The sequence below is a fragment of the Heteronotia binoei genome, chromosome 18 (genome assembly GCF_032191835.1).
Source record: "Heteronotia binoei isolate CCM8104 ecotype False Entrance Well chromosome 18, APGP_CSIRO_Hbin_v1, whole genome shotgun sequence".
In the NCBI taxonomy this organism is placed as follows: Eukaryota; Metazoa; Chordata; class Lepidosauria; order Squamata; family Gekkonidae; genus Heteronotia; species Heteronotia binoei.
In genome coordinates, this window is record NC_083240.1 from 8,699,709 (window position 1) to 8,720,132 (window position 20,424).

The following is a 20,424-nucleotide window of genomic DNA, read 5'->3' on the forward strand; positions in this document are numbered from 1 at the left end:
GGATCAAAAAAAGAAAAGAAAAGGAAAAGATCGTCTATAAAAGGAACAATCGGAGAGGGGAGGCATTACTGGAATTAGCGATAGGAGGGGCAACCATTAAAAACTACACATGAAGCTAGGGTTGCCAACCTCCAGGTGGAAGCTGGGGATCTCTTGGGATTGCAGCTGATCTCCTGGTGACAGAGATCAGTTCGCCTGTAGAAAATGGCCATTTTGGAAGGTAGACCTATGGCACTGCACCCCGTCGAAGTCCTTCCCCTTCCAAAACCCCACCCTCCTCCGACCCCACCCCTAAAATTTCCCAACCTGGAGCTGGCCACTCTAACACACACCCACACACAGTTTGGGGGCCCTCCCCCTGCTTTAGGGTTATTAGAAAGTGGGGGGGAGGGAAATGTCTGCTGAGCATGCCATTATTCCTTATGGAGACCGATTCCCATAGGGTACAATGGAGAATTGATACATGGGTACCTGGGGCTCGGGGGGGGGCTGTTTTTTGAGATAGAGGCTCCAAATTTTCAGCATAGCATCCGGTGCCTCTCCTCAAAACACCTCCCAAGTTTCAAAAAGATCGGACCAGGGGGTCCAATTCTATGAGCCCCCAAAGACGGTGCCCCTATCCTTCATTATTTCCAATGGAGGGAAGGTATTTAAAAGGAGTATGGTTTCTTTAAATGTGATGCCAGAGCTCCCTTCAGAGTTCAGTCATGCTTGTCACACCCTTACTCCACCTCCAATGTCTCCTGGCTGCACCCCCAACGTCTCCAGATATTTCTTGAATCAGATATGGCAGCCCTAGGTTCTTCTCTTGGCACAGAACTGCTGGTCTTTCACTGCTCTCCTGGTGGAGCTGGGGCCATACTCAGCCATGCCAAGGCAAAAAGGTTAACAGATCGGGCTTACAATTTCAGATGGCCAAGGGCAGGCCTTGAATTCAGCAGGAGTTCACAGGAGCACAGCTCCTGAACCTATAAGAAGGATATAGACAAGCTGGAATGGATCCAGAGGAGGGCGACAAAGATGGCAAGGGGTCTGGAGACCAAGTCCTATGAGGAAAGGTTGAAGGAGCTGGGAATGTTTAGCCTGGAGAGGAGGCAGCTGAGAGGTCATATGATCACCATCTTCAAGGACTTGAAGGGCTGTCATCTAGAGGATGGTGTGGAATTGTTTTCTGTGGCCCCGGAAGGTAGGAGCAGATCCAATGGGTTGAAATTAAATCAAGAGTTTCCGGCTCAACATTAGGAAGAACTTCCTGACCGTTAGAGCGATTCCTCAGTGGAACAGGCTTCCTCGGGAGGTGGTGGGCTCTCCTTCCTTGGAGGTTTTTAAACAGAGGCTAGATGGCCATCTGACAGCAATGAAGATCCTGCAAATTTAGGGGGAGGTGTTTGTGAGTTTCCTGCATTGTGCAGGGGGTTGGACTAAATGACCCTGGAGGTCCCTTCCAATTCTATGATTCTGACGGTTCCGCCTCCTCCTCCCCACTTTGTCCATTGAATAGTAGGTGCAGCTGATTGAGCTCCACCACCTATTTTTCTACAAAACGATCCCTGGCCAAGGGTACTAAGGAGCGGCTTTCATAAGGCACAAAGCGGGGGAGGGAATACCCTACCAATATTCCCAGGAGTTGTGGAGAGCCTCCCAAGTTTTCGGCCACGCTGCTAACTTTTTGCTGCAGTTGAATCCTTTAGCATTTCTTTCCCAGCCAGAAAACACAGAGAACAGTATGCACAGGGGTGAAGCGAACTGAGCCCATAAACTTTGCCTCAACACCCTGCTGTTCTAGAGATAAATTGTTGCCACGTACCCACACCAGCAGTTGGGGTTGTGCTAGAGAAAAGATCTTGTTCTCTGGGTGTTTCGGCCATGTTCCAAAACTGCCTTGTGCGTTGTGGTTTAGCCGGGATGAGACAGTGCTGGTTGGACATCGGCTTGGGAAGCAGGCAGACGGCAGAACGTGGCGTTTAATCAGCAGGTTTTCCCCGGGAGGGGTTTTCAGGTAGCTGTCCTTTCTAGGGAAGGGCTTGAATAATTCTCTGTGTTGGTGCCAACTTTCCTGCCTTTGATCATTCCATAAAAGGGGAGGGGGGGAGAGACTTCTTTTGGAGAGCCTTTGAAATATTTTTAAATAAATAAAATGCTCGTGGGGAAGAAAGGCAAAAGAGTGCCTCCAGTTTGATTCCAAACCTTGGTGTGTGCAACTGATAAGAAGTCAGAATGACTGGAAGGTGATTGGAATGCAGTGTCATATACCAGAGATACGCACATTCGGTGATCAGATGGTGCCAGCGTGGAATAACTTGCTAGACTGGAGCCCGATAGCACTTTACAGACAAACAAGATTTTCGGGGTATAAATTTTCAAGACTCAAAGTTCCCTTTGGCAGTGTGGAATCTGGTATTGTTACAGTGCTGTGTGTAATCAGTGTAAAAGCAAAGAAACCTGGGCAGGTCTTTGCCCAGTTCGCCCCAGTTTGGTTCCTCAAAAAACTGAATGTCATAACCAATATTCCTTCTAAGCTGTGGAGTCTTCTGAGCAAAAATTCTACTTTGTGAGCTACTGGCATTAAAGTGGTGAGCTGCCGCATAAATTAGTTCCCTCTAGGGCCATTTTTCCTGAGCTGAGACAAAAAGGCGTGGGCTGGAGGCTAAAAAATTGTGAACTAGCTCACACTTATGCAGCTTAGAGGGAACACTGGTCATAACCCTTATAAAGCAGGGGGGAGACAGACATGCATATTTTTCGGGTTTTTTTTTTTTAAATCTTCTTTTTTGTAGACTTCTGCATGATTTTTTGCTTTTTATTTAACCCTGCCTAAATCGATGTTCAGCGTTTGCAATGCTAGAAACATCCCAGTGTATTTAATAATGTTTAACAGTTATTATTATTATTAGTTTATTTAGCTTTAGAAGTCCAAGATTATTAAGCCAGATTCATCCAACAACTGATCAGGAAATGCCATGAGAAAGAAATAGCTTTACAGACTCTACAGCAGGGGTGGCCAACGGTAACTCTCCAGATGTTTTGCCTACAACTCCCATCATCCCCAGCCATTGGCCATGCTGGCTGGGGCTGATGGGAGTTGTAGGCAAAAAACATCTGGAGAGCTACCGTTGGCCACCCCTGCTTTACAGCATCGGAGCCCCCTGAGCTTCCTCAGGAAGGGTGTTCTTATCCCACCTTTCCGTCTTTTTATGCCTTATTCCTTCCCAGGAGCTCAGGACCATCGGGGGTGTCAAACTCATTTGTTATGAGGGCCAGATCGGATATAAATGAGACCTTGTCGGGCTGGACCGTGTGGGTCATAAAACGTAATGCCGGGTAACAGAGATAGAAACTTTTTAAAGACACAGACAAAACACAATTAAAGATTTTTTTTAAACTGAAATCGTGCCTAAAAGATGAGCACTCTTGCAATATTTTGTTTATTTAACAGTCTCTGATAACCGACACCTCTTGCTCTGAATTATTGCATCCAAATCTGGAGACAGTGTCTGCGCTGTAGCAATCTTGAGTATGCTGTTCTGGTGTGTATCTGTAAGTTGCAAGCCTACTTTTGATTTATTGACACTCGTTACAGAAATCTCATGGTCAAGTGCTTTGAGCCTAAGACCCAGAGGAAAACATGAAATGGCTGGACATTGTGTGCTTTTGTACATAAGCTGCTTTGTGTGCTGGTCAGCCAATGGAGAAAATGGAGGCTTTGCTCGGTACCTCCTGTGTGATCAAGCAAGCCTGGCAAAGCAAGCTGTGATGCAGAAGGGAGCAAGAGAGGGAGAAGGAAGCAGGGAACAGTGAGTTGCTCATGGGCCTGATAGGAGTCCTCTGGGGGCCTGATCTGGCCCACGGGCCGCACGTTTTGCACCCTCGCTACAGTGTCTTGGTTACAACTTGGCGGAATTTTTGCCACCACAGAGGACAAACGTGCAGTTACTATTACAATTGACAACAACAGTGTGTTTGTGTGTAAAGTGCCATCAAGTTGCAGCTGACTTAGGAGCTTCCGAGGCAAGTGACAAGCAAAAGAGGTTTGCTCTTGCCTTCCTCTACAGAGCCTTCCTTGGTGGTCTCCCTTCCAAGTACCAACCCTGCTTAGCTTCCAAGATCTGGCTGTACTCTGTCGCTTTCCCTCCCATTCAAAACAGTAGAGGCTAGAAACCTGATTGCAGTTTTAAACGAGTGCCGAGATTTCTAGTGTTCTGAACTCCGGTATCAGCTTTCCACAGGTTTGGCCTGATCTCTGAAATGAGGGATCCAATGGAATCCAAAACCAAATGGAGGTTTTGTGCCGAGCAACGTCCTTTCGCTCACGTTTTCTCATCTCATCCTAGAATGCGGCTCAGGGGGATCCGGCTCTGGGGATTCCAATGAGTGCGATCGGGACAACTGCCGGCGGTACGGCGGCTCGTGGGATGACGATGTGGAAGACGACCGCTGTGTGTGTGACTTCACCTGTGCGGCTGTGCCAAGGAATCTGGTAGGTGCCACACAGCCTTAGACACGCTAGTCAGACACGCTACAACAGTGTTTCAGGAACAGGTATTTAAGATGTCTGGATCTAGCAGTCTGAGCTCAGACCTTCTCCTGTGCATGAGGGTTTCTTCCTTGATTTTGATGGAATGGGTGCTTTCTCTCAGGACAAAAAGACAGCAGTTGCTCCTTCCATTAAACCAGGGGTGTCAAACTCATTTCTTATGAGGAATGGATCTGACAGAAATGAGACCGTGTTGGGCCGGGCCGCATGTGTATCTATTTAAGATTTGGTAGCAGAGATATAAACTTTTTAAAGGACACAGACAAACAAAACTAAAGATTTTTTTTTTTAAATTAAAATAAAAGATGCTCAAAACATTAGCACTTGTTGGTCTTAAAGGTGCTTTCTTCCTAGCACTTGCCGGTCTTAAAGGTGTACTTCTCCCATGGGATCCAGGGAACTGGGCAAAGGAAGCTCTGGCTCTTTCCCTCCTTCCCCAGGGGATCAGGAGGAGGAGGAGCCTCAACCAATGGAGAAAATAGAGGCTTTGCTCTGTAGCTCCTGTGCGATTGAGCAAGCCTGGCAGAGCAAGCTGTGATGCAGAAGGAAGCAAGAGAGAGGGACAAGGAAGCAGACAAGAGTCAGTTGCTCAGGAGCCTGATAGGAACCCTCCGGGGGCCTAATTTGGCCCATGGGTCGCATGTTTGACACCCGTGCATTAAACGGTGGATAAGTGTCAGGGATGCAGGAGTTCCATGTATGCACCACAGTGTTGGGGTAAAAGAGGTACTTGGAAGGAGGGGGGCGTGAGTTCAGTTTCCTCCCATGTAAAGTGGGGGGCTGGATGCAGCAAGGATGAATCATTCATCTGAAGAGGGAGGGCTCTGGGATGCCCATCCACACAAGCAGATCCTGACAAAATACCCCTAAAGGCATTTGGGATTATTCTTCGGCTTGCGTCAGTTTCAGCCCTAAAGCAAAGTGGTTGAGCCTTGCACTTTTCTCTCCCTCCCTTCAAGGGAGCATCTGCTCTGGTCAGACTTCACCTGGAGTGTTGTGTTCAGTTTGGGGCACACCATTTTAAGAAGGATATAGACAAGCTGGAACAGGTTCAGAGGAAGGCGACAAAGATGGTGAGGGGTCTGGAGACCAAGTCCTATGAGGAAAGGTTGAAGGAGCTGGGCATGTTTAGCCTGGAGAGGGGGCAGCTGAGAAGTGATATGATCACTATCTTCAAGTACTTGAAGGGCTCTCCTATAGAGGATGGTGTGGAATTGTTTTCTGTGGCCCCAGGAGGTAGGACCAGAACCAGTGGGTTGAAATTAAATCAAAAGAGTTTCCGGCTCAACATTAGGAAGAACTTCCTGACCATTAGAGCAGTTCCTCAGTGGAACAGGCTTCCTCAGGAGGTGGTGGGCTCTCCTTCCTTGGAGGTTTTTAAACAGAGACTGGATGGCCATCTGACAGCAATGAAGATCCTGTGAATTTAGGGGGAGGTCTTTGTGAGTTTCCTGCATTGTGCAGGGGGTTGGGCTAGATGACCCTGGAGGACCCTTCCAACTCTATGATTCTACGATCTCCCCATCTTTGTCCCCTGGAGACTGAAATGAACAAGAGCAGCTCAGATTCGCGTGGGTAGCCATGTTAATATGAAGCGATAGAACAAGGTTTGCGTTCAGTGGCACTTATAAAGTTTAATTCTGGGTATAAGCTTTCGTGTGCATGCACACTTCTCCAAGTATCTGGTCGTAAGGGAGCCACTGGACTCAAACTTCGTTCTAAGAGCAATTCAGATGTGAGTAGGTTTGCCACTGAGGCATCAGCTGTCTCACTTCTTGAATGTGACAGGCCGCCTGCCAGCAGTTTACTCATGAGTAAATACCTATCCTGCTTTCTCTAGCTAGGTCGGGCGAGCGTGTATTTAGAAGGGCAGCAGCTTCATCCAAACATCCCAGCAAATTGTTTTTATAAACCATGATTTTAACAGCAGTGTTTGTCTGAACGCAGACCGCCCAGCAGACGGGGGTCTGTCGATTCCCACATGCAGAGAGCAGGACTTTAGACTTGGATTTGTAGTCTGTTTGTTAACCACTGTCTGGCTCGTTAAAGCTTGCTATGCAAATCACGGTTTATAACGACGTCCAAAGGTAGCCAGTGTTTCCCCGTGGGGTCTGCTGGGCGTCACAAGGAATTTTTGTGGGGAAGCAAATGCAATTACTCCAGAGGGCTTTTCTATATAGGGGATAGAGTTGCACTGTAGTGAATGATGCACACAGTTATTTGGAAAATGATTAGGGACTGTGATCTGTACTGCTGGGTATAGCTTGCTGAAACTAGGATTCTGCAATGGGCTTTTGAATCATTTCATGTGATGTGTTAATCCTTACTAACCGAGAGCCACTTTGGTGTAATGGTTAAGTGCGCAGACTCTTATCTGGGAGAACCGGGTTTGATTCCCCACTCCTCCACTTACAGCTGCTGGAATGGCCTTAGGTCAGCCGTAGCTCTCGCAGGAGTTGTCCTTGAAAAGGCAGCTGCTGGGAGAGCCCCACCCACCTCACAGGATGTCTGTTTTGGAGGGAGAAGATATAGCAGATTGTAAGCTGCTCGGGGTCTCTGATTCAGAGAGAAGGGCGGGTTACAGATCTGCAGTCATCTTCTTATGTTATGTTTCGGTTCTGTTTTTAGACTTCTGCTTGGTTCTGACTCTCTCTGAGCAATCCATATCGAGTTCAAGTGAGACAGGCAACCTATAAGTAACATAAATAAATATATAGTAAGTTGTGCTGCTGGCCTAAAGGCCAAGGTTGTCCCCTGTGCAAGCACCAGTCGTTTCCAACTGTGGGGTGATGTCGCATCATGATGTTTTCACGGCAGACATTTTTACGGGGTGGTTTGCCATTGCCTTCCCCAGTCCTCTACACTTCGCCTCTAGCAAGCTGGGTGCTCATTTTACCGACCTCGGAAGGATGGAAGGCTGAGTCAACCTGGAGCCGGCTACCTGAACCCAGCTTCTGCTGGGATCGAACTCAGGTCATGAGCAGAGAGCTCCAACTGCAGTACTGCAGCTTTACCACTCTGTGCCACGGGCACGCCTACAGGCAACTTAATCTGGAATCAGAGCTCTAGTTGGGGACCACCTAAGATGAAGACTGGGCTGCACCAGCTGTTGTCAAGATATATCCCAAGATAAGGAGCTGGTGTGGATACCCCAGAGAATAAGTTGCTGCTATTTCCCCAGGCCTGATGTCAGAGCTGCAGGGTCTCCGAGCTTCCACTGTTAGTGACTGTCTAGGTTTGCCTAAAACACAAGCCAGACCAGTCAAGCATGCTATTTCTAAATGCTTCTTCTATATGTACCTAGTAAACAGGCCAGAGTTAAAGCAGAGCATCACCTTTGTCTTTTCCCCTTTCTTCTTCTCCCCCCCTCCCTTCCCATGGATGCATAATAAATCCATCTGGTGCTAGGATGTTTAGAGTAACCTTGCATTAACGGTGTAAAATGCCTCTCCCCCAGATTCACACAGCCAAGTCTTATCAGCTCTCAGAGAATGTGTGAGAAAGGGAGATGTTTTTATTAGCCAACATTCCTTAGCCATAAAAGAGATACTAGTAAGTAGGCTTTGAACCCGCAACTTTAATTTGCATCTTTACGTTATTCTTTTGAAGTTTTCTGTAACCCTGCCTTTTGAAGTTTGCCTATAAAATACTATTCAATACTATGTATGCCATTACTTCCAAGGAGTCCGTCCTTGGAGCGAGCTCTGGAGTTTTTCAATAAAACAACTTTTGATTAAAGAACAAGAGCTTGATTATTGTGAAATATCGATGCTTGACAAGACCTGGTGAATGACCTTCTGTTGTTGTTTTTTCCCCCCTGTGCAGGTGTGCGGCTCTGACGGAGTGACCTACGCGAACGAGTGCGAGCTCAAAAAGACACGCTGCGAGAAACGGCAGGATATTTACGTCATAAGTCAGGGAGCCTGCCGAGGTAACTCTTGAATCCAGGGCCCCCTTGTTTCTGCTGCAACACGCAATCCTTTTGATTGCTCACCTCTGATCAGTCCGGAATCTATGGATCCCACACTGTCCTTCCGGTGGAGCTGTATTCTCTCATATGAGAATGGGTTCTCTCAGCAAATACCTCCTTTTTAGTGAATTACATATTCCCTCCCTCCTTCTCTGAGATCCTGGACAGAATAAGTGGACTGGAGGTCTACCTGTGTACAGCACAGCTTCAAAACTGCTTCTGATATGTATGCTTCAAATGCAGCCTTGACACTTGTGCATGTGTGTGTCTTTTGATTTCCCCATAGGTGTGCCAAGCCTTCCTCCTCCGCTTCAGGTGCTCCACTGTAGCCAAACCGTGTATGGATGCTGTCCGGATAACGTGACTTTGGCCCTTGGAGTCGGCTCTGCTGGGTGCCCAAGTGGGTGTTATTCAGGCCTCCTTTTCTCTTAAATTGCTGAGCAGTCGGGTTAGAACGGATAAAAGGAAGTCCTTCTTCACCCAAAGAGTGATTAACACATGGCACTCACTGCCACAGGAGGTGGTGGCTGCAAGCATAGACAGCTTCAAGAGGGGATTGGAGAAACATATGGAGCAGAGGTCCATCAGTGGCTATTAGCCACAGAGTATTGATAAAACTCTCTGTCTGGGGAAGTGATGCTGTCTTCTTGGTGCTTGGGGGGGCAACAGTGGGAGGGCTTCTAGTGTCTTGGCCCCACTGGTAGACCTCCTGATGGGACCTGGGGTTTTTTTGGCCACTGTGTGACTGGATGGGCCATTGGCCTGATCCGACATGACTTCTCTTATGTTCTCTTATATTCTTATTCGACGCGGCAAGATTTTCAAGCTTTGGTATAGCAGGGCCTCTCGATGTCGAGAAAAAGGGAGTGGGGGCAGAAGCAGGGTTGTTTTTTAGCAGGAGCACAGTTCCGGCTGGCTTGGCACCAGGGGGTGTGGCCTAATGTGCAAATGACTTCCTGCTGTGTGAAATAATGGTGGTGTCAGGGGGTGTGGTCTAACACGCAAATGAGTCCCTGCTGGGCTTTTTCTACAAAGAAAGACGCCTTGGCCAGAGGAATCTGAAATGAGTGTTTTCCAACCCAGAGCCCCCCCTAAACAACATGGCCTGGTCAATGCAGTAGACAGTGATTTTTATATTATGCCTCTGTTGATACACTCCAAGGATCACATGAGCCTTTTTACCCCTGCAAATCTGACAGTCAAGCGCCGATTCGGGGCAAGCCAGTGCAGGCTGAACTGAACACAGTTGCTTTTCAGGTAGCAGTGCAGGTTGAACCGAACACAGTTGCTATTTAGGAGAGCCAGTTTGGTGTGGTGGTTAAGTGCGCGGACTCTTATCTGGGAGAACCGGGTTTGATTCCCCACTCCTCCACTTGCAGCTGCTGGAATGGCCTTGGGTCAGCCATAGCTATCGCATCTGGAGAGCCAGTTTGGTGTGGTGGTGAAGTGTGCAGACTCTTATCTGGGAGGACCGGGTTTGATTCTCCACTCCTCCGCTTGCACCTGCTGGAATGGCCTTGGGTCAGCCATAGCTATTGCAGAGGTTGTCCTTGAGAGGGCAGCTTCTGTCAGAGCTCTCTCAGACCCCGCCCACCTTGCAGGGTGTCTGTTGTGGGGAAAGAAGATAAAGGAGATTGTAAGGTGCTCTGAGACTCGGAGCCAGAGAGAAGGGCGGGGTATAAATCTGCAGTCTTCTTCTTCCTCCTCGATGAAGACAGCAGCACATTGGAGGAATTTCCCCTCCCCGCCCCCAACTTTGTCCAACACGAATCCCAATCACGGGGCACCTTCTTTGCAGCAGCCAGCTGCGCCAGCAGAGGCTTTATTAATATTTCATTAAAGAATTAGACAAAGTCGGCTCTTTAACCTATAACGAGACGGGGGAAACATTAGCGACGGTTTTGGCAGCTGGGGCCAGCAGCCAGCTGATTAGCGAACGCCCATTCGGTGATGCCGATTGGCTGGGCTGTCGTCCATAAGCGTTCCGGAGTAATGCAGCCCTCGATGGGGGAGCATAGAGCCATTTCATGCGCTGTATAATTTAATAAGAGGAAGCATTCCAAAAGCAGCTCTGATCACATGGAAGTGCCGGGGTCAGAGAGCTGATGGGGTCACGGTTTGGGCGGTGGAGAGGACAGCTGGCGTATCTCACTGTGGCATCTTGAGAGCCACTGTGGCAGCTTGGCTGCGAGTTTGATCCCTGCAGAGTTTGGTTGGAGCCTCGCCTCTGCCGTCATTTGCCGTTACTGATGCTCTCCGCCATTAGTGACGCTGTCTGCCCTCAGTGACCACTTCACTGAACGGAGAACTGCACTGTCTGCCGCTAACTAATCATCTCATGAAATTTATGGTTTATTTCCCACTCACTGCACCGTGCGTGGCTTCTTCTCCCCTTTCGTCACACAACAACCCCAGGAGGAAGCTGGCTCGCTCAAGGTCACCAAGTTGACTTCCCGGTTGTGCAAGGGGTTGACGCCGCGTGTATCGATCAGCAATGCTGATTCTGTGAACTTAGGCAGATCATGGGAAGGAGAGCGGGGAGGGTTGCATCAGTGCTCAATTCTTGTGGCCTTTTCTTATGTGCCCAGGGAAGTGTGGAGGGATGGTGGCTCGAAGGGGAGGGACGGTGGCTCCGTGGTAGAGCATCTGCTTGGGAAGCAGAAGGTCCCAGGTTCAATCCCCGGCATCTCCAACTAAAAGGGTCCAGGCAAGTAGGTGTGAAAAACCTCAGCTTGAGACCCTGGAGAGCCGCTGCCAGTCTGAGTAGACAATGCTGGCTTTGATGGACCAAAGGTCTGATTCAGTAGAAGGCAGCTTCATATGTTCAAATGCTGTTCCCCACTTTGGGGTCAGGCAGCAGTTTTTCTCCAGGCCAGATTTTCAGGGATCTTGGAGAATTTTTTTCTTTTTTCTTTTCTTTTTTTGCCATCATTTGGACTTGTGGCTCAGGGGTCACTGGGGGGGTGTGTGTAGGGGAGAAGTACTTGTGAATTTCCTGCACTGTGCAGGGAGTTGGACAAGATGACCTTGGAGGTCCCTTCCAACTCTATGATTCTATGTCTTCCTTGGCCAAATGGAATACTGCAGCTGGTAGGCCACGCTGTCACGCATGCTACAAAAGCTACGTATATAATAACATATTCTCTGATGTACACTGGCAGACGCAGTTGTTTGTGCATGTTTTACATTCTTCTGCTGCCGCAACATGCAATCACACAACCCCAGCGAGGCACAGAGATCAGCACTGTAAGAACGTCAGAAGAGCCCTGCTGGATCGGACCAGTGGTCCATCTAGTCCAGCATCCTTTTCCACACAGTGGCCAACCAGTTCCTCCAGAGAAGAAGAAGAAGATATTAGATTTATATCCCACCCTCCACTCCGAAGAGTCTCAGAGCAGCTCACAATCTCCTTTACCTTCCTCCCCCACAACAGGCACCCTGTGAGGTGGGTGGGGCTGAGAGGGCTCTCCCAGCAGCTGCCCTTTCAAGGACAACCTCTGCCAGAGCTATGGCTGACCCAAGGCCATTCCGGCAGCTGCAAGTGGAGGAGTGGGGAATCAAACCCGGTTCTCCCAGATAAGAGTCCGTGCACTTCACCACTACACCAAACTGGCTCTCCTGGCCTCGGCGGGGAGGGTGGGATATAAATAAAAACTTATTATTATTATTATTATTATTATTATTAATATTATTATTAACAACCAATGCCTTCCCCTGCCTTCCTGGCACTGGTCTTCACCGTGACTGCCCATGAATATGAAAGTTCTAGCCTGAGACTGTCTGCTGATATTTTAGAAAAGGAACAAAAAGATTGTTAATTTTTTTTTTTTTTACGATTTGTAAGTGATTAGGCTAGCCTGGGCCACCCAGCAGTAGGATTGTAGTCCAGTGCATTGATTCTTGTAGGAAACGGTTACCTATTTTGCACTATGCTTGTTCCTGGATGGAGAGCCCTTTTGCTACTGGGGCTTTGCTCCGTTTTTGGCACAAGTTGCCCCGGAGCTGTGAGTTGCCACAGCGAGCAGAAACCGCTTGTCGGCGTATCCCGCTTGCTGTGGAATAGCGGCGCGGCAACTCACAGCTCCGGGGCAACTTGTGCCAAAAACGGAGCGAAGCTCCGGTAGCAAAAGGGCTCTCCGCCCCGGAACAAGCATAGTGCGAAATCGGTCAGGGTTTTTTACTGCATAGTTTCCTGCCTTCGCTTTCTGTATTGATCATAGTGTATCTTCCTTGAGAGAGTTTGTCGTTCCCGTTATTCTCTCGTTCTGTAACCCTAGTCCAGTGGCATCGTTCATTGGCTGTTTTACGCCGTCTGATTGCATTGTTGTAAACCCTATCGTCTGCTTTGAGTCTCGGCCAGCAAGGCAGACTGTAAATAAACACATAAAACAAACAAACAAACTAGATGGTTTTTAAAATGGGATTCGACCGATTTGGGATGGGGAGGTCAGTCAACAATTTTTGGGCTGCAACACTGAAACAAAACCTCCATGTTCAGCGGCAGTACACCTCAATACCGCTTGCTGCTAGGGACATACAGGAGGCGGAGGGCTGTTCCTTCATGCCCTGCGAACGGACTTATGGAAACACTTGGCTGGCTTCTGTTGGAAGGGAGACAATGGGATTGAAGTAGCCTCTGGTTGAATCCAGCAGAAACTGCTCTGTTCTTACAGCACATGGACAATAAATAAACTACTTCCCTTTGTCTGGCAGACCAGCCATCCCTGTTTGCACCCCCTCTAAATTCTGCCTTGCCCGGCCTTGAATCAAACCTCTCTTTAGCAGTTGTCCCACTCATGCCCTTGCCTCCACAGCAAGGGTGTAAATCAAGATGTAATCGCCAGCCTGCCAGCCATTCTGCCTGCCCGACAGTCTCAGATTGATTCTCTTCAGTTCGGAAAGGGGAAACACACTTGAGGGCCTTGGTCGGGCCAGCTGTGTCTTTCTGGCCCCAGTGAGATCAGGCAGCTGGAATTGTGCAGGCCCCGCCCCAAATGGTGGGCAGAGCGAGAGATCTCTGGGATGTGTTTCCTCTCCTTGTTTTCCTAGGGACCAAATGCTGTTATACCTGCTCCCATGGAAGAAAAGCTTTGGAAGATTTACTTTGAAAATGCGGAGAGTCCCCTAAAAACCACATGCTGTTTTCTTTCAGTGCTATTGCTGTTGTTTTTTGTATGCATGTGAAATTATGCCATGGGAGTACCAGAAAGATGTAGAGTTGGTGTCAGGCATAGAATTCAGTGTCCTAATTTCCTCCCACCCCACCACCACCAACAGTTTTTAAAGATAGCAAGCTTCTAGACCTCATGGCAGTGAATATGTGCCTGAAAATTTGGAGACAGAAGTCTGCAGTAAACTGAGAAGCTGGAGAGGAGGCAGGATAAGGTTTGGAGGCAGGGCTCAAGGGACAAAATAGAATAAATTGGCCAAAATAGTAAAGATGGCCAGATTATGTAAAATTAGCAACAAGATTATTCAGGTTTCATGACCTATCTATGTTGGTGTGCCGACAAACCATTTATTATTATATTTATTACATGGCAAGATTGATTGTTTCCATGTATGCATTGTGGCAAGAGATCTTACGATTATCTCGCAGCCAAAAGTTCTAGCTCTTAGCATTTCCCAGGGTGCACCACAAGGAGGCAACTTGATTTGAATCCAGTTGCACCTTTGAGACTAGCAGGGGTGGAACTCTAGCAGGAGCTCCTTTGCATATTAGGCCACACCCCCTTGGTGTAGCCAATCGTCCAAGGGCTTACAAAAAAGAGTCTTGCAAGCTCTTGGAGGATTGGCTACATCAGGGGTGTGTGGCCTAATATGCAAAGGGGAGGGACGGTGGCTCAGTGGTAGAGCATCTGCTTGGTAAGCGGAAGGTCCCAGGTTCAATCCCTGGCATCTCCAACTAAAAAGGTCCAGGCAAATAGGTGTGAAAAACCTCAGCTTTTGAGATCCTGGAGAGCCGCTGCCAGTCTGAGTAGACAATACTGACTTTGATGGACCGAGGGTCTGATTCAGTATAAGGCAGCTTCATATGTTCAAAGGAGCTCCTGCTAGAAGTCCTCCCCTGGAGACTAGCAAGATTTTCATAGTATAAGATACCTGACAGCTTCCTGGTGAAGGGAGCTTTGAATTCCAAAAGCTTGCACCCTGGAAATCATTTTGGTCTCCAAGGTGCTACGGAACTCAAATAAAAATTATTCAGATAATCTGGTTTGCCCCTTCCTGTTACCACCCGCAGGCTGCTGTCAAAGTTACTCAGTAGCGGTTGTCTTGATGTGCCAGTAGACATAAATGCGGGTTTCCATTCGGAGCCCTTTTGTTTTTATAACCCTTCTCTCTCTCGCAGGTACCTGCCACTGCAACCCCTACGGCTCCTATGGAGGCGGATGCGATCCTGCCACGGGACAGTGCTCCTGCAAGCCTGGCGTGGGGGGCCTGAAATGCGACCGGTGCGAGCCCGGCTTCTGGAACTTCCGCGGCATCGTCACCGACAGGCGGAGTGGCTGCACCCGTGAGTACCTGCGAATGTTGACCCTTTGAGAGGTGGATGGGACAGAATCGGCTAATGGGCCTGCCTTGCAGCAGCAAAGCAGTTCAGGAGGAGAAGGGCGATCAGTGATAGGCAGGTGGCTGGGCCCTTATTACAAGACCCTGGCAGCTGCTGGTTAAAGCAAGAGGTGAGAGCTGCAGGCAGTTCCATCTGGGGGACTCGCAGGCAGGGCCTGTCCAGTGCAATTGGCTGTCAGGTTGGCTGATTTCTTGGCCTCTGCTTCCTCTGCGTGCTAGACAACCAGCTTTCGTTACAATCCCGCAAATGCCTTCAGAAGAGGAGAAGGGATGCTGCCCTCTCTCCCTGTGCCCCTGGGCCACGCGTTTTCAGGTGTGTTAGGCAGGTTTTGTCCCTAACAGCAGCTCCCCCCCTCCCCAAAATGCACCCATAGATTAATGGCAGTCCCTTCGCTTAAGTCAAAAAGATGCACTTTGGAACCCATTCCTTGCTCTTTGTGACTCACCTGGAAGCAATCTTGCTCTGGACTCCAGAGCTTCTGTTTCTTGGTACCACTAAAATGTGATGGCATGTTAGGAACACTCTTGGGGTTTTTATATAGAGAGAGAAAGGGAGAGAGAGTGCCCCGTGGCTCAGAGTGGTAAAGCTGCAATACTGCAGTCCAAGTTCTGCTCATGACCTGAGTTTGATCCCGGCAAAGCTGGATTCAGGTAGCCAGCTCCAGGTTGACTCAGCCTTCCATCCTTCCGAGGTCGGTAAAATGAGGACTCTGCTTGCTGGGGGGAAAGTTTGGATGACTGGGGAAGGCAGTTGCAAAAAAGGTAAAGGAAAGGTCCCCTGTGCAAGCACCAGTCATTTCCGACTCGGGTGACATTGCTTTCACGTTTTCACGGCAGACTTTTTTACGGGGTGGTTTGCCATTGCCTTCCCCAGTCATCTCCACTTTCCCTCCAGCAAGCTGGGGACTCATTTTACTGACCTTGGAAGGATGGAAGGCTGAGTCAACTTGAGCCAGCCACCTGAAACCAGCTTCCACCGGGATTGAACTCAGGTCGTGAGCAGAGAGTTCAGACTGCAGTACTGCAGATTTACCACTTTGTGCCGCGGGGCTCTTTGGCAATGGCAAACCACCCCGTAAAAAAGTCTGCCGTGAAAACGTTGTGAAAACAACATCACCCCAGAGTCGGATAGCTAGATGGATGGATGGGTGGGAGGGCGGGCGGATGGATGACAGCCCATCTTGGCAGCTACACAGTCGGTAATTGGATGGGAGTCCGCCAAGTAGGATTCTGCAGAGGAAGGCAGTGGCAGGCCCCCTCTGCTTCTCACTCGCCTTGGAAGCCCCTTGCTGGGGTCACTATTAGTCTGCTGTGACTTGACAGCACTTCATACACTGTCTGTGTGCTGGGAGTGGGGGGGGGGCAAGCTTGAGATTTTGTGAGGCATTGAGGAGGCAATAAATTATTGGAAAATTTCCCACAGCACAACTTTCCCCCTCCATAGAGGGCTAGATATCCCAAGCCCTATTGCTACACTAGTTTGGAGAGTGATTAATAGTGGCAAACTCTAATCGGAGAACTGGGTTTGATTCCTCACTCCTCCGCTGCATGCAGCCAGCTGGGCAACCTTGGGTCAGTCCCAGATCTTCTTCGTGGTCTCTGTGCATCACACTGATGGGATATAGGCGCCCGCGCCGATCTCGATCGGTATTCTTGAAAGCTGCGGATTTCCGCGCCCCAGGCCCAGTGCGCATGCGCAGAAGCCCCACCGCGCATGCTCACAGGGACCGGAGCGGACATCCCGCCAGTTCTCTTCTGACCGCCGCTTGGATCAGTCGATCTCTCGCTACGGTCGGTAGAAATCCTTTCTTGGAAGTTGCTATTGTTGGATTTATCAGATATTTTATTTGGCTTAGTCCACACAACAGTCTTTTTAAAGACTAAGGGGCGGAAAGAAACATTTTTGTTTCGGGATTTTCTCCTCAGTTCTCTCTTCCCGCCCTTTCCCCCCCCCTCCCCCCCGCATGGAAAAGCGGTGGGGATTTTTCAAAAGGTGCAGGAACTGCGGTAGCAAAATCGCTCCCCCAGACGGGCACGCTCTTTGTCTTTTTTGCCTGGGAGAGACACACATCCCTGACGCGTGCGCTCACTGCGCGAAGTTTTCCCGCCAAACGAAGAAAAACCGCGCGGGACGTTTAGCGGCGGCACTGATGGAAAAAGCTCTGTCGCCTAAGAAGATGTCGACGGCGCAGCACAAGCCGTCAACGTCGGAGTCGCTTGGCACCGACAAGAGCGCCCCCGACGCCGATCGCCCCACGAAGTCGGGCTCGGCATCAAGGTCCGCCTCCTCCACTCCTGCAAAACGGCCAAGGGAGGAGAAGGGACCTCAGCCGGAAGCGAAGAAGAAAAAGTCGGATAAGCATCGGTCGTCCGCGACTTCGCTCCCGACATCGCCATCGGAATCGGCAGCGAGAGTTCCACCGTTGAAGCTATTCACTTCCCCTCGCCGCCATTCAAGCCCCCCGGTATTGGCATCGATGTCGACGCAAATCGCCATATCTTCCGACTCGGACCACGACTTTGATCTATCGCAACGATCGGGAGCAGAAGGTAGTCCACCAGATATACATATTGTGGAGGACACTGTTCAATCCCGAACACCGGCCCGAGACCCATCGGTCAGCCCCGATCATCGGCGGAACCGAAGCCCCCAAAAGGATCGACCCACTACACCTAGAGAAGACAGCGGGCGCGACTACTCAACCAGCCCTCGGCGTAGTCCCCGGGGTCGACATCGATCCCGAGATTCAGAGGAGAGATCCCGCGTCAGAGATCGATCTCCTCGGAAACCACCGCCCCCAATGTCATGGGATCAGCGGCAGTGGCAATACCTATACGGGTCGTGCCCTATGCCCTCCATGTTCCCCTGGTTCACACCCAGACCTCTGGATTGGGACCAGCAGTCTGAAGCATCGGTACGATCCCGGACGTCGTACAAGCCGAGGCACACTCCGTCGGCGTCGGTGTCAAAACCACCTGACACGACACCGCCAAGGACACAAAAGACTTCCCCACGACGGCGAAGTTCGGAGAGTTGAAAGACCCCTGAGTCACCAAAGGCTCCAGAGACGCCCAAACATTCCTCGGAGCACTCGGGCTCTGTAGAAGGCTCCCCCAGATCTGAGGAAGGTTCTCCCCGGGAAGACCAAGACATCTCCTCCCCAGAGGAACCGGCTCCATCAAGTAAAGTGGGCGAGGAGCTCCCCATATCCCCATCCGAGGACTTGAAATCGTATGGGGATCTAATTAAACGGATGGCACACACCCTGTCGCTACCGACGGTCCAACCAGAACCGGTAGTCACTGACAACGTGTTCGATGTCGTCCAGCTAGACACCTCGACGGCCATCGCCTTACCGCTTACAACGGTCATGCTCCACACCACAAAATCGTCCTGGGACAAACCAGCTTCAACGCCAATAAGCTCCCGCAGGCTGGACCATATGTATCGAGTCCAGGAATCCACAGCAGAGTTTTTATTTACCCACCCGAAACCAAACTCTGTAGTAGTGGCATCGTCCTCAAAGGCCAGAAAGACAAATGCTTCTCCCCCAGACAAAGAAGGGAAGAAACTAGACAACCTAGGCAGAAAGTTCTACACAGCAGGTTCGTTAGGAGTCAAAGTTGCAAACTATGGAGCGTGTATGGGCCGTTATCAATATGCCCTATGGGACCAATTGTCGGCTCTACCAGACCTGTCAGAACAAACCAAACAGGCAATGAAGAAAATCCAAAAGGAAGGCATTGCATTAGCAAAACAGCAAATCAATTCTGCCAAACACGCAGGTGACATTGCAGCAAAGACACTTACCTCAGCGATCACCCTAAGACGTCACTCTTGGTTGCGATCCACGGCGCTCCAGCAGGATACACAATCCTGCATCGAAGATCTCCCATTCGATGGAAGCGGATTATTCAGCTCCAATACCGATACCATACTGCAGGAGATGGATAAAAGTATTAAAACGTCACGCAATTTGGGGGTCCCCATCTCATCTAGGCCCCAAGGGAGACGTTCCTGGAACAAGCCGTGGAACAAGAAGCAGTTCCCCAAACAGCCTACAGAACAACAATGGAGACCCAAGGGCTCCACACCTTACTCCAAACCCCCGTACAACCCCAAAACGAAGTACTCACCTACTTCATCACAGTCATCCAGACAAAAGGGGAGTAGACCGTCCAAACAGGGTCTTTGACTGCCCTTCCCCCTGTTTTATCCCTTCCCCTTCGGACCTGGACCATACCAGACTTTTCCCTTATTTCCAGGCATGGTCCACAATCACTACGGACCAATGGGTCTTGTCGATAATCCGGATGGGTTATCAAATAGAATTCAGAGAAAACCCTACAGTTCCCACCGTCATCCACACCAGGGTGTCCCTCACACTACAGACAGAGGTTCAATCCTTGCTCGAGAAAGATGCAATAGAACGGGTGCCAGTCAACCAGATTGGACAAGGTTTTTACTCCCGATATTTCACCATCCCCCAAAAAGATGGAGGCCTTCGGCCCATTATGGACCTACGAGGCCTGAACCATTTCATACCAAACCAGAAATTCAGAATGGTCTCCCTACAAAACATCCTACCCCTACTGAACCAAGGGGATTGGATGGCCACACTGGACCTGCAAGATGCCTACTTTCATGTAACTATACACCACGACTACAGGAAGTTCCTCAGGTTTGCAGTTGGAGACTCCCACTACCAATACAAAGCCTTGCCCTTTGGCCTCTCCACGGCACCGAGAGTTTTTACAAAGACCATGGTGGTGGTGGCAGCTCATCTACGCCTACAAGGGATCACTATCTTTCCTTACATAGACGATTGGCTGCTGGTGGCGAGTTCAAAACCCCTACTACTACAGCACATAGAAGTCACCTTAACCCTTCTGCAAACCTTAGGCCTACAGGTCAACCTAAAGAAATCGGCACTGCAACCCGCTCAGAGGGTGCAATTCATAGGGGCCATTCTGGACTCACAAGTTTGCAGGGCATTCCTCCCGGCACAAAGAGCGGAGGATATCCAATCCCTAATACATGTGTTCTTAGTCAACCCTACAGTCACAGCGTTCCAAGTCCAACGCCTCCTGGGCTTAATGGCAGCGACCACGGCAGTACTGAAATTCGCCAGATTCCACATGCGAATGCTACAGTTATGGTTTCTGCGCGTGTTCAACTGTCAGACAGACCTCCCCTCACGCCAACTGACGGTCCCAACGTCAGTAATCTGGACTCTATACTGGTGGCAGGAAAAGCAGAACCTCCTCCAAGGAGCCCCATTTCACAGGCAGACTCCCACATTCACCATAACGACGGATGCATCGTTATGGGGCTGGGGAGCTCATGCGA

General features: G+C 49.7%; 1 protein-coding gene across 6 annotated transcripts in view; it reads left to right on the plus strand.

The window, feature by feature from the left end:
* The window catches only part of AGRN (agrin), a 489,507-nt gene that overhangs the window by 399,703 nt on the left and 69,380 nt on the right, over positions 1-20,424 (plus strand). For all 6 annotated transcript variants that reach the window (XM_060259433.1, XM_060259437.1, XM_060259431.1 and 3 more), the window contains 4 exons: positions 4,332-4,477; positions 8,360-8,465; positions 8,791-8,904; positions 14,854-15,018. In XM_060259433.1, coding sequence (XP_060115416.1) covers positions 4,332-4,477; positions 8,360-8,465; positions 8,791-8,904; positions 14,854-15,018 — 531 coding nt within the window. The remainder of the gene's footprint in view (positions 1-4,331; positions 4,478-8,359; positions 8,466-8,790; positions 8,905-14,853; positions 15,019-20,424) is intronic.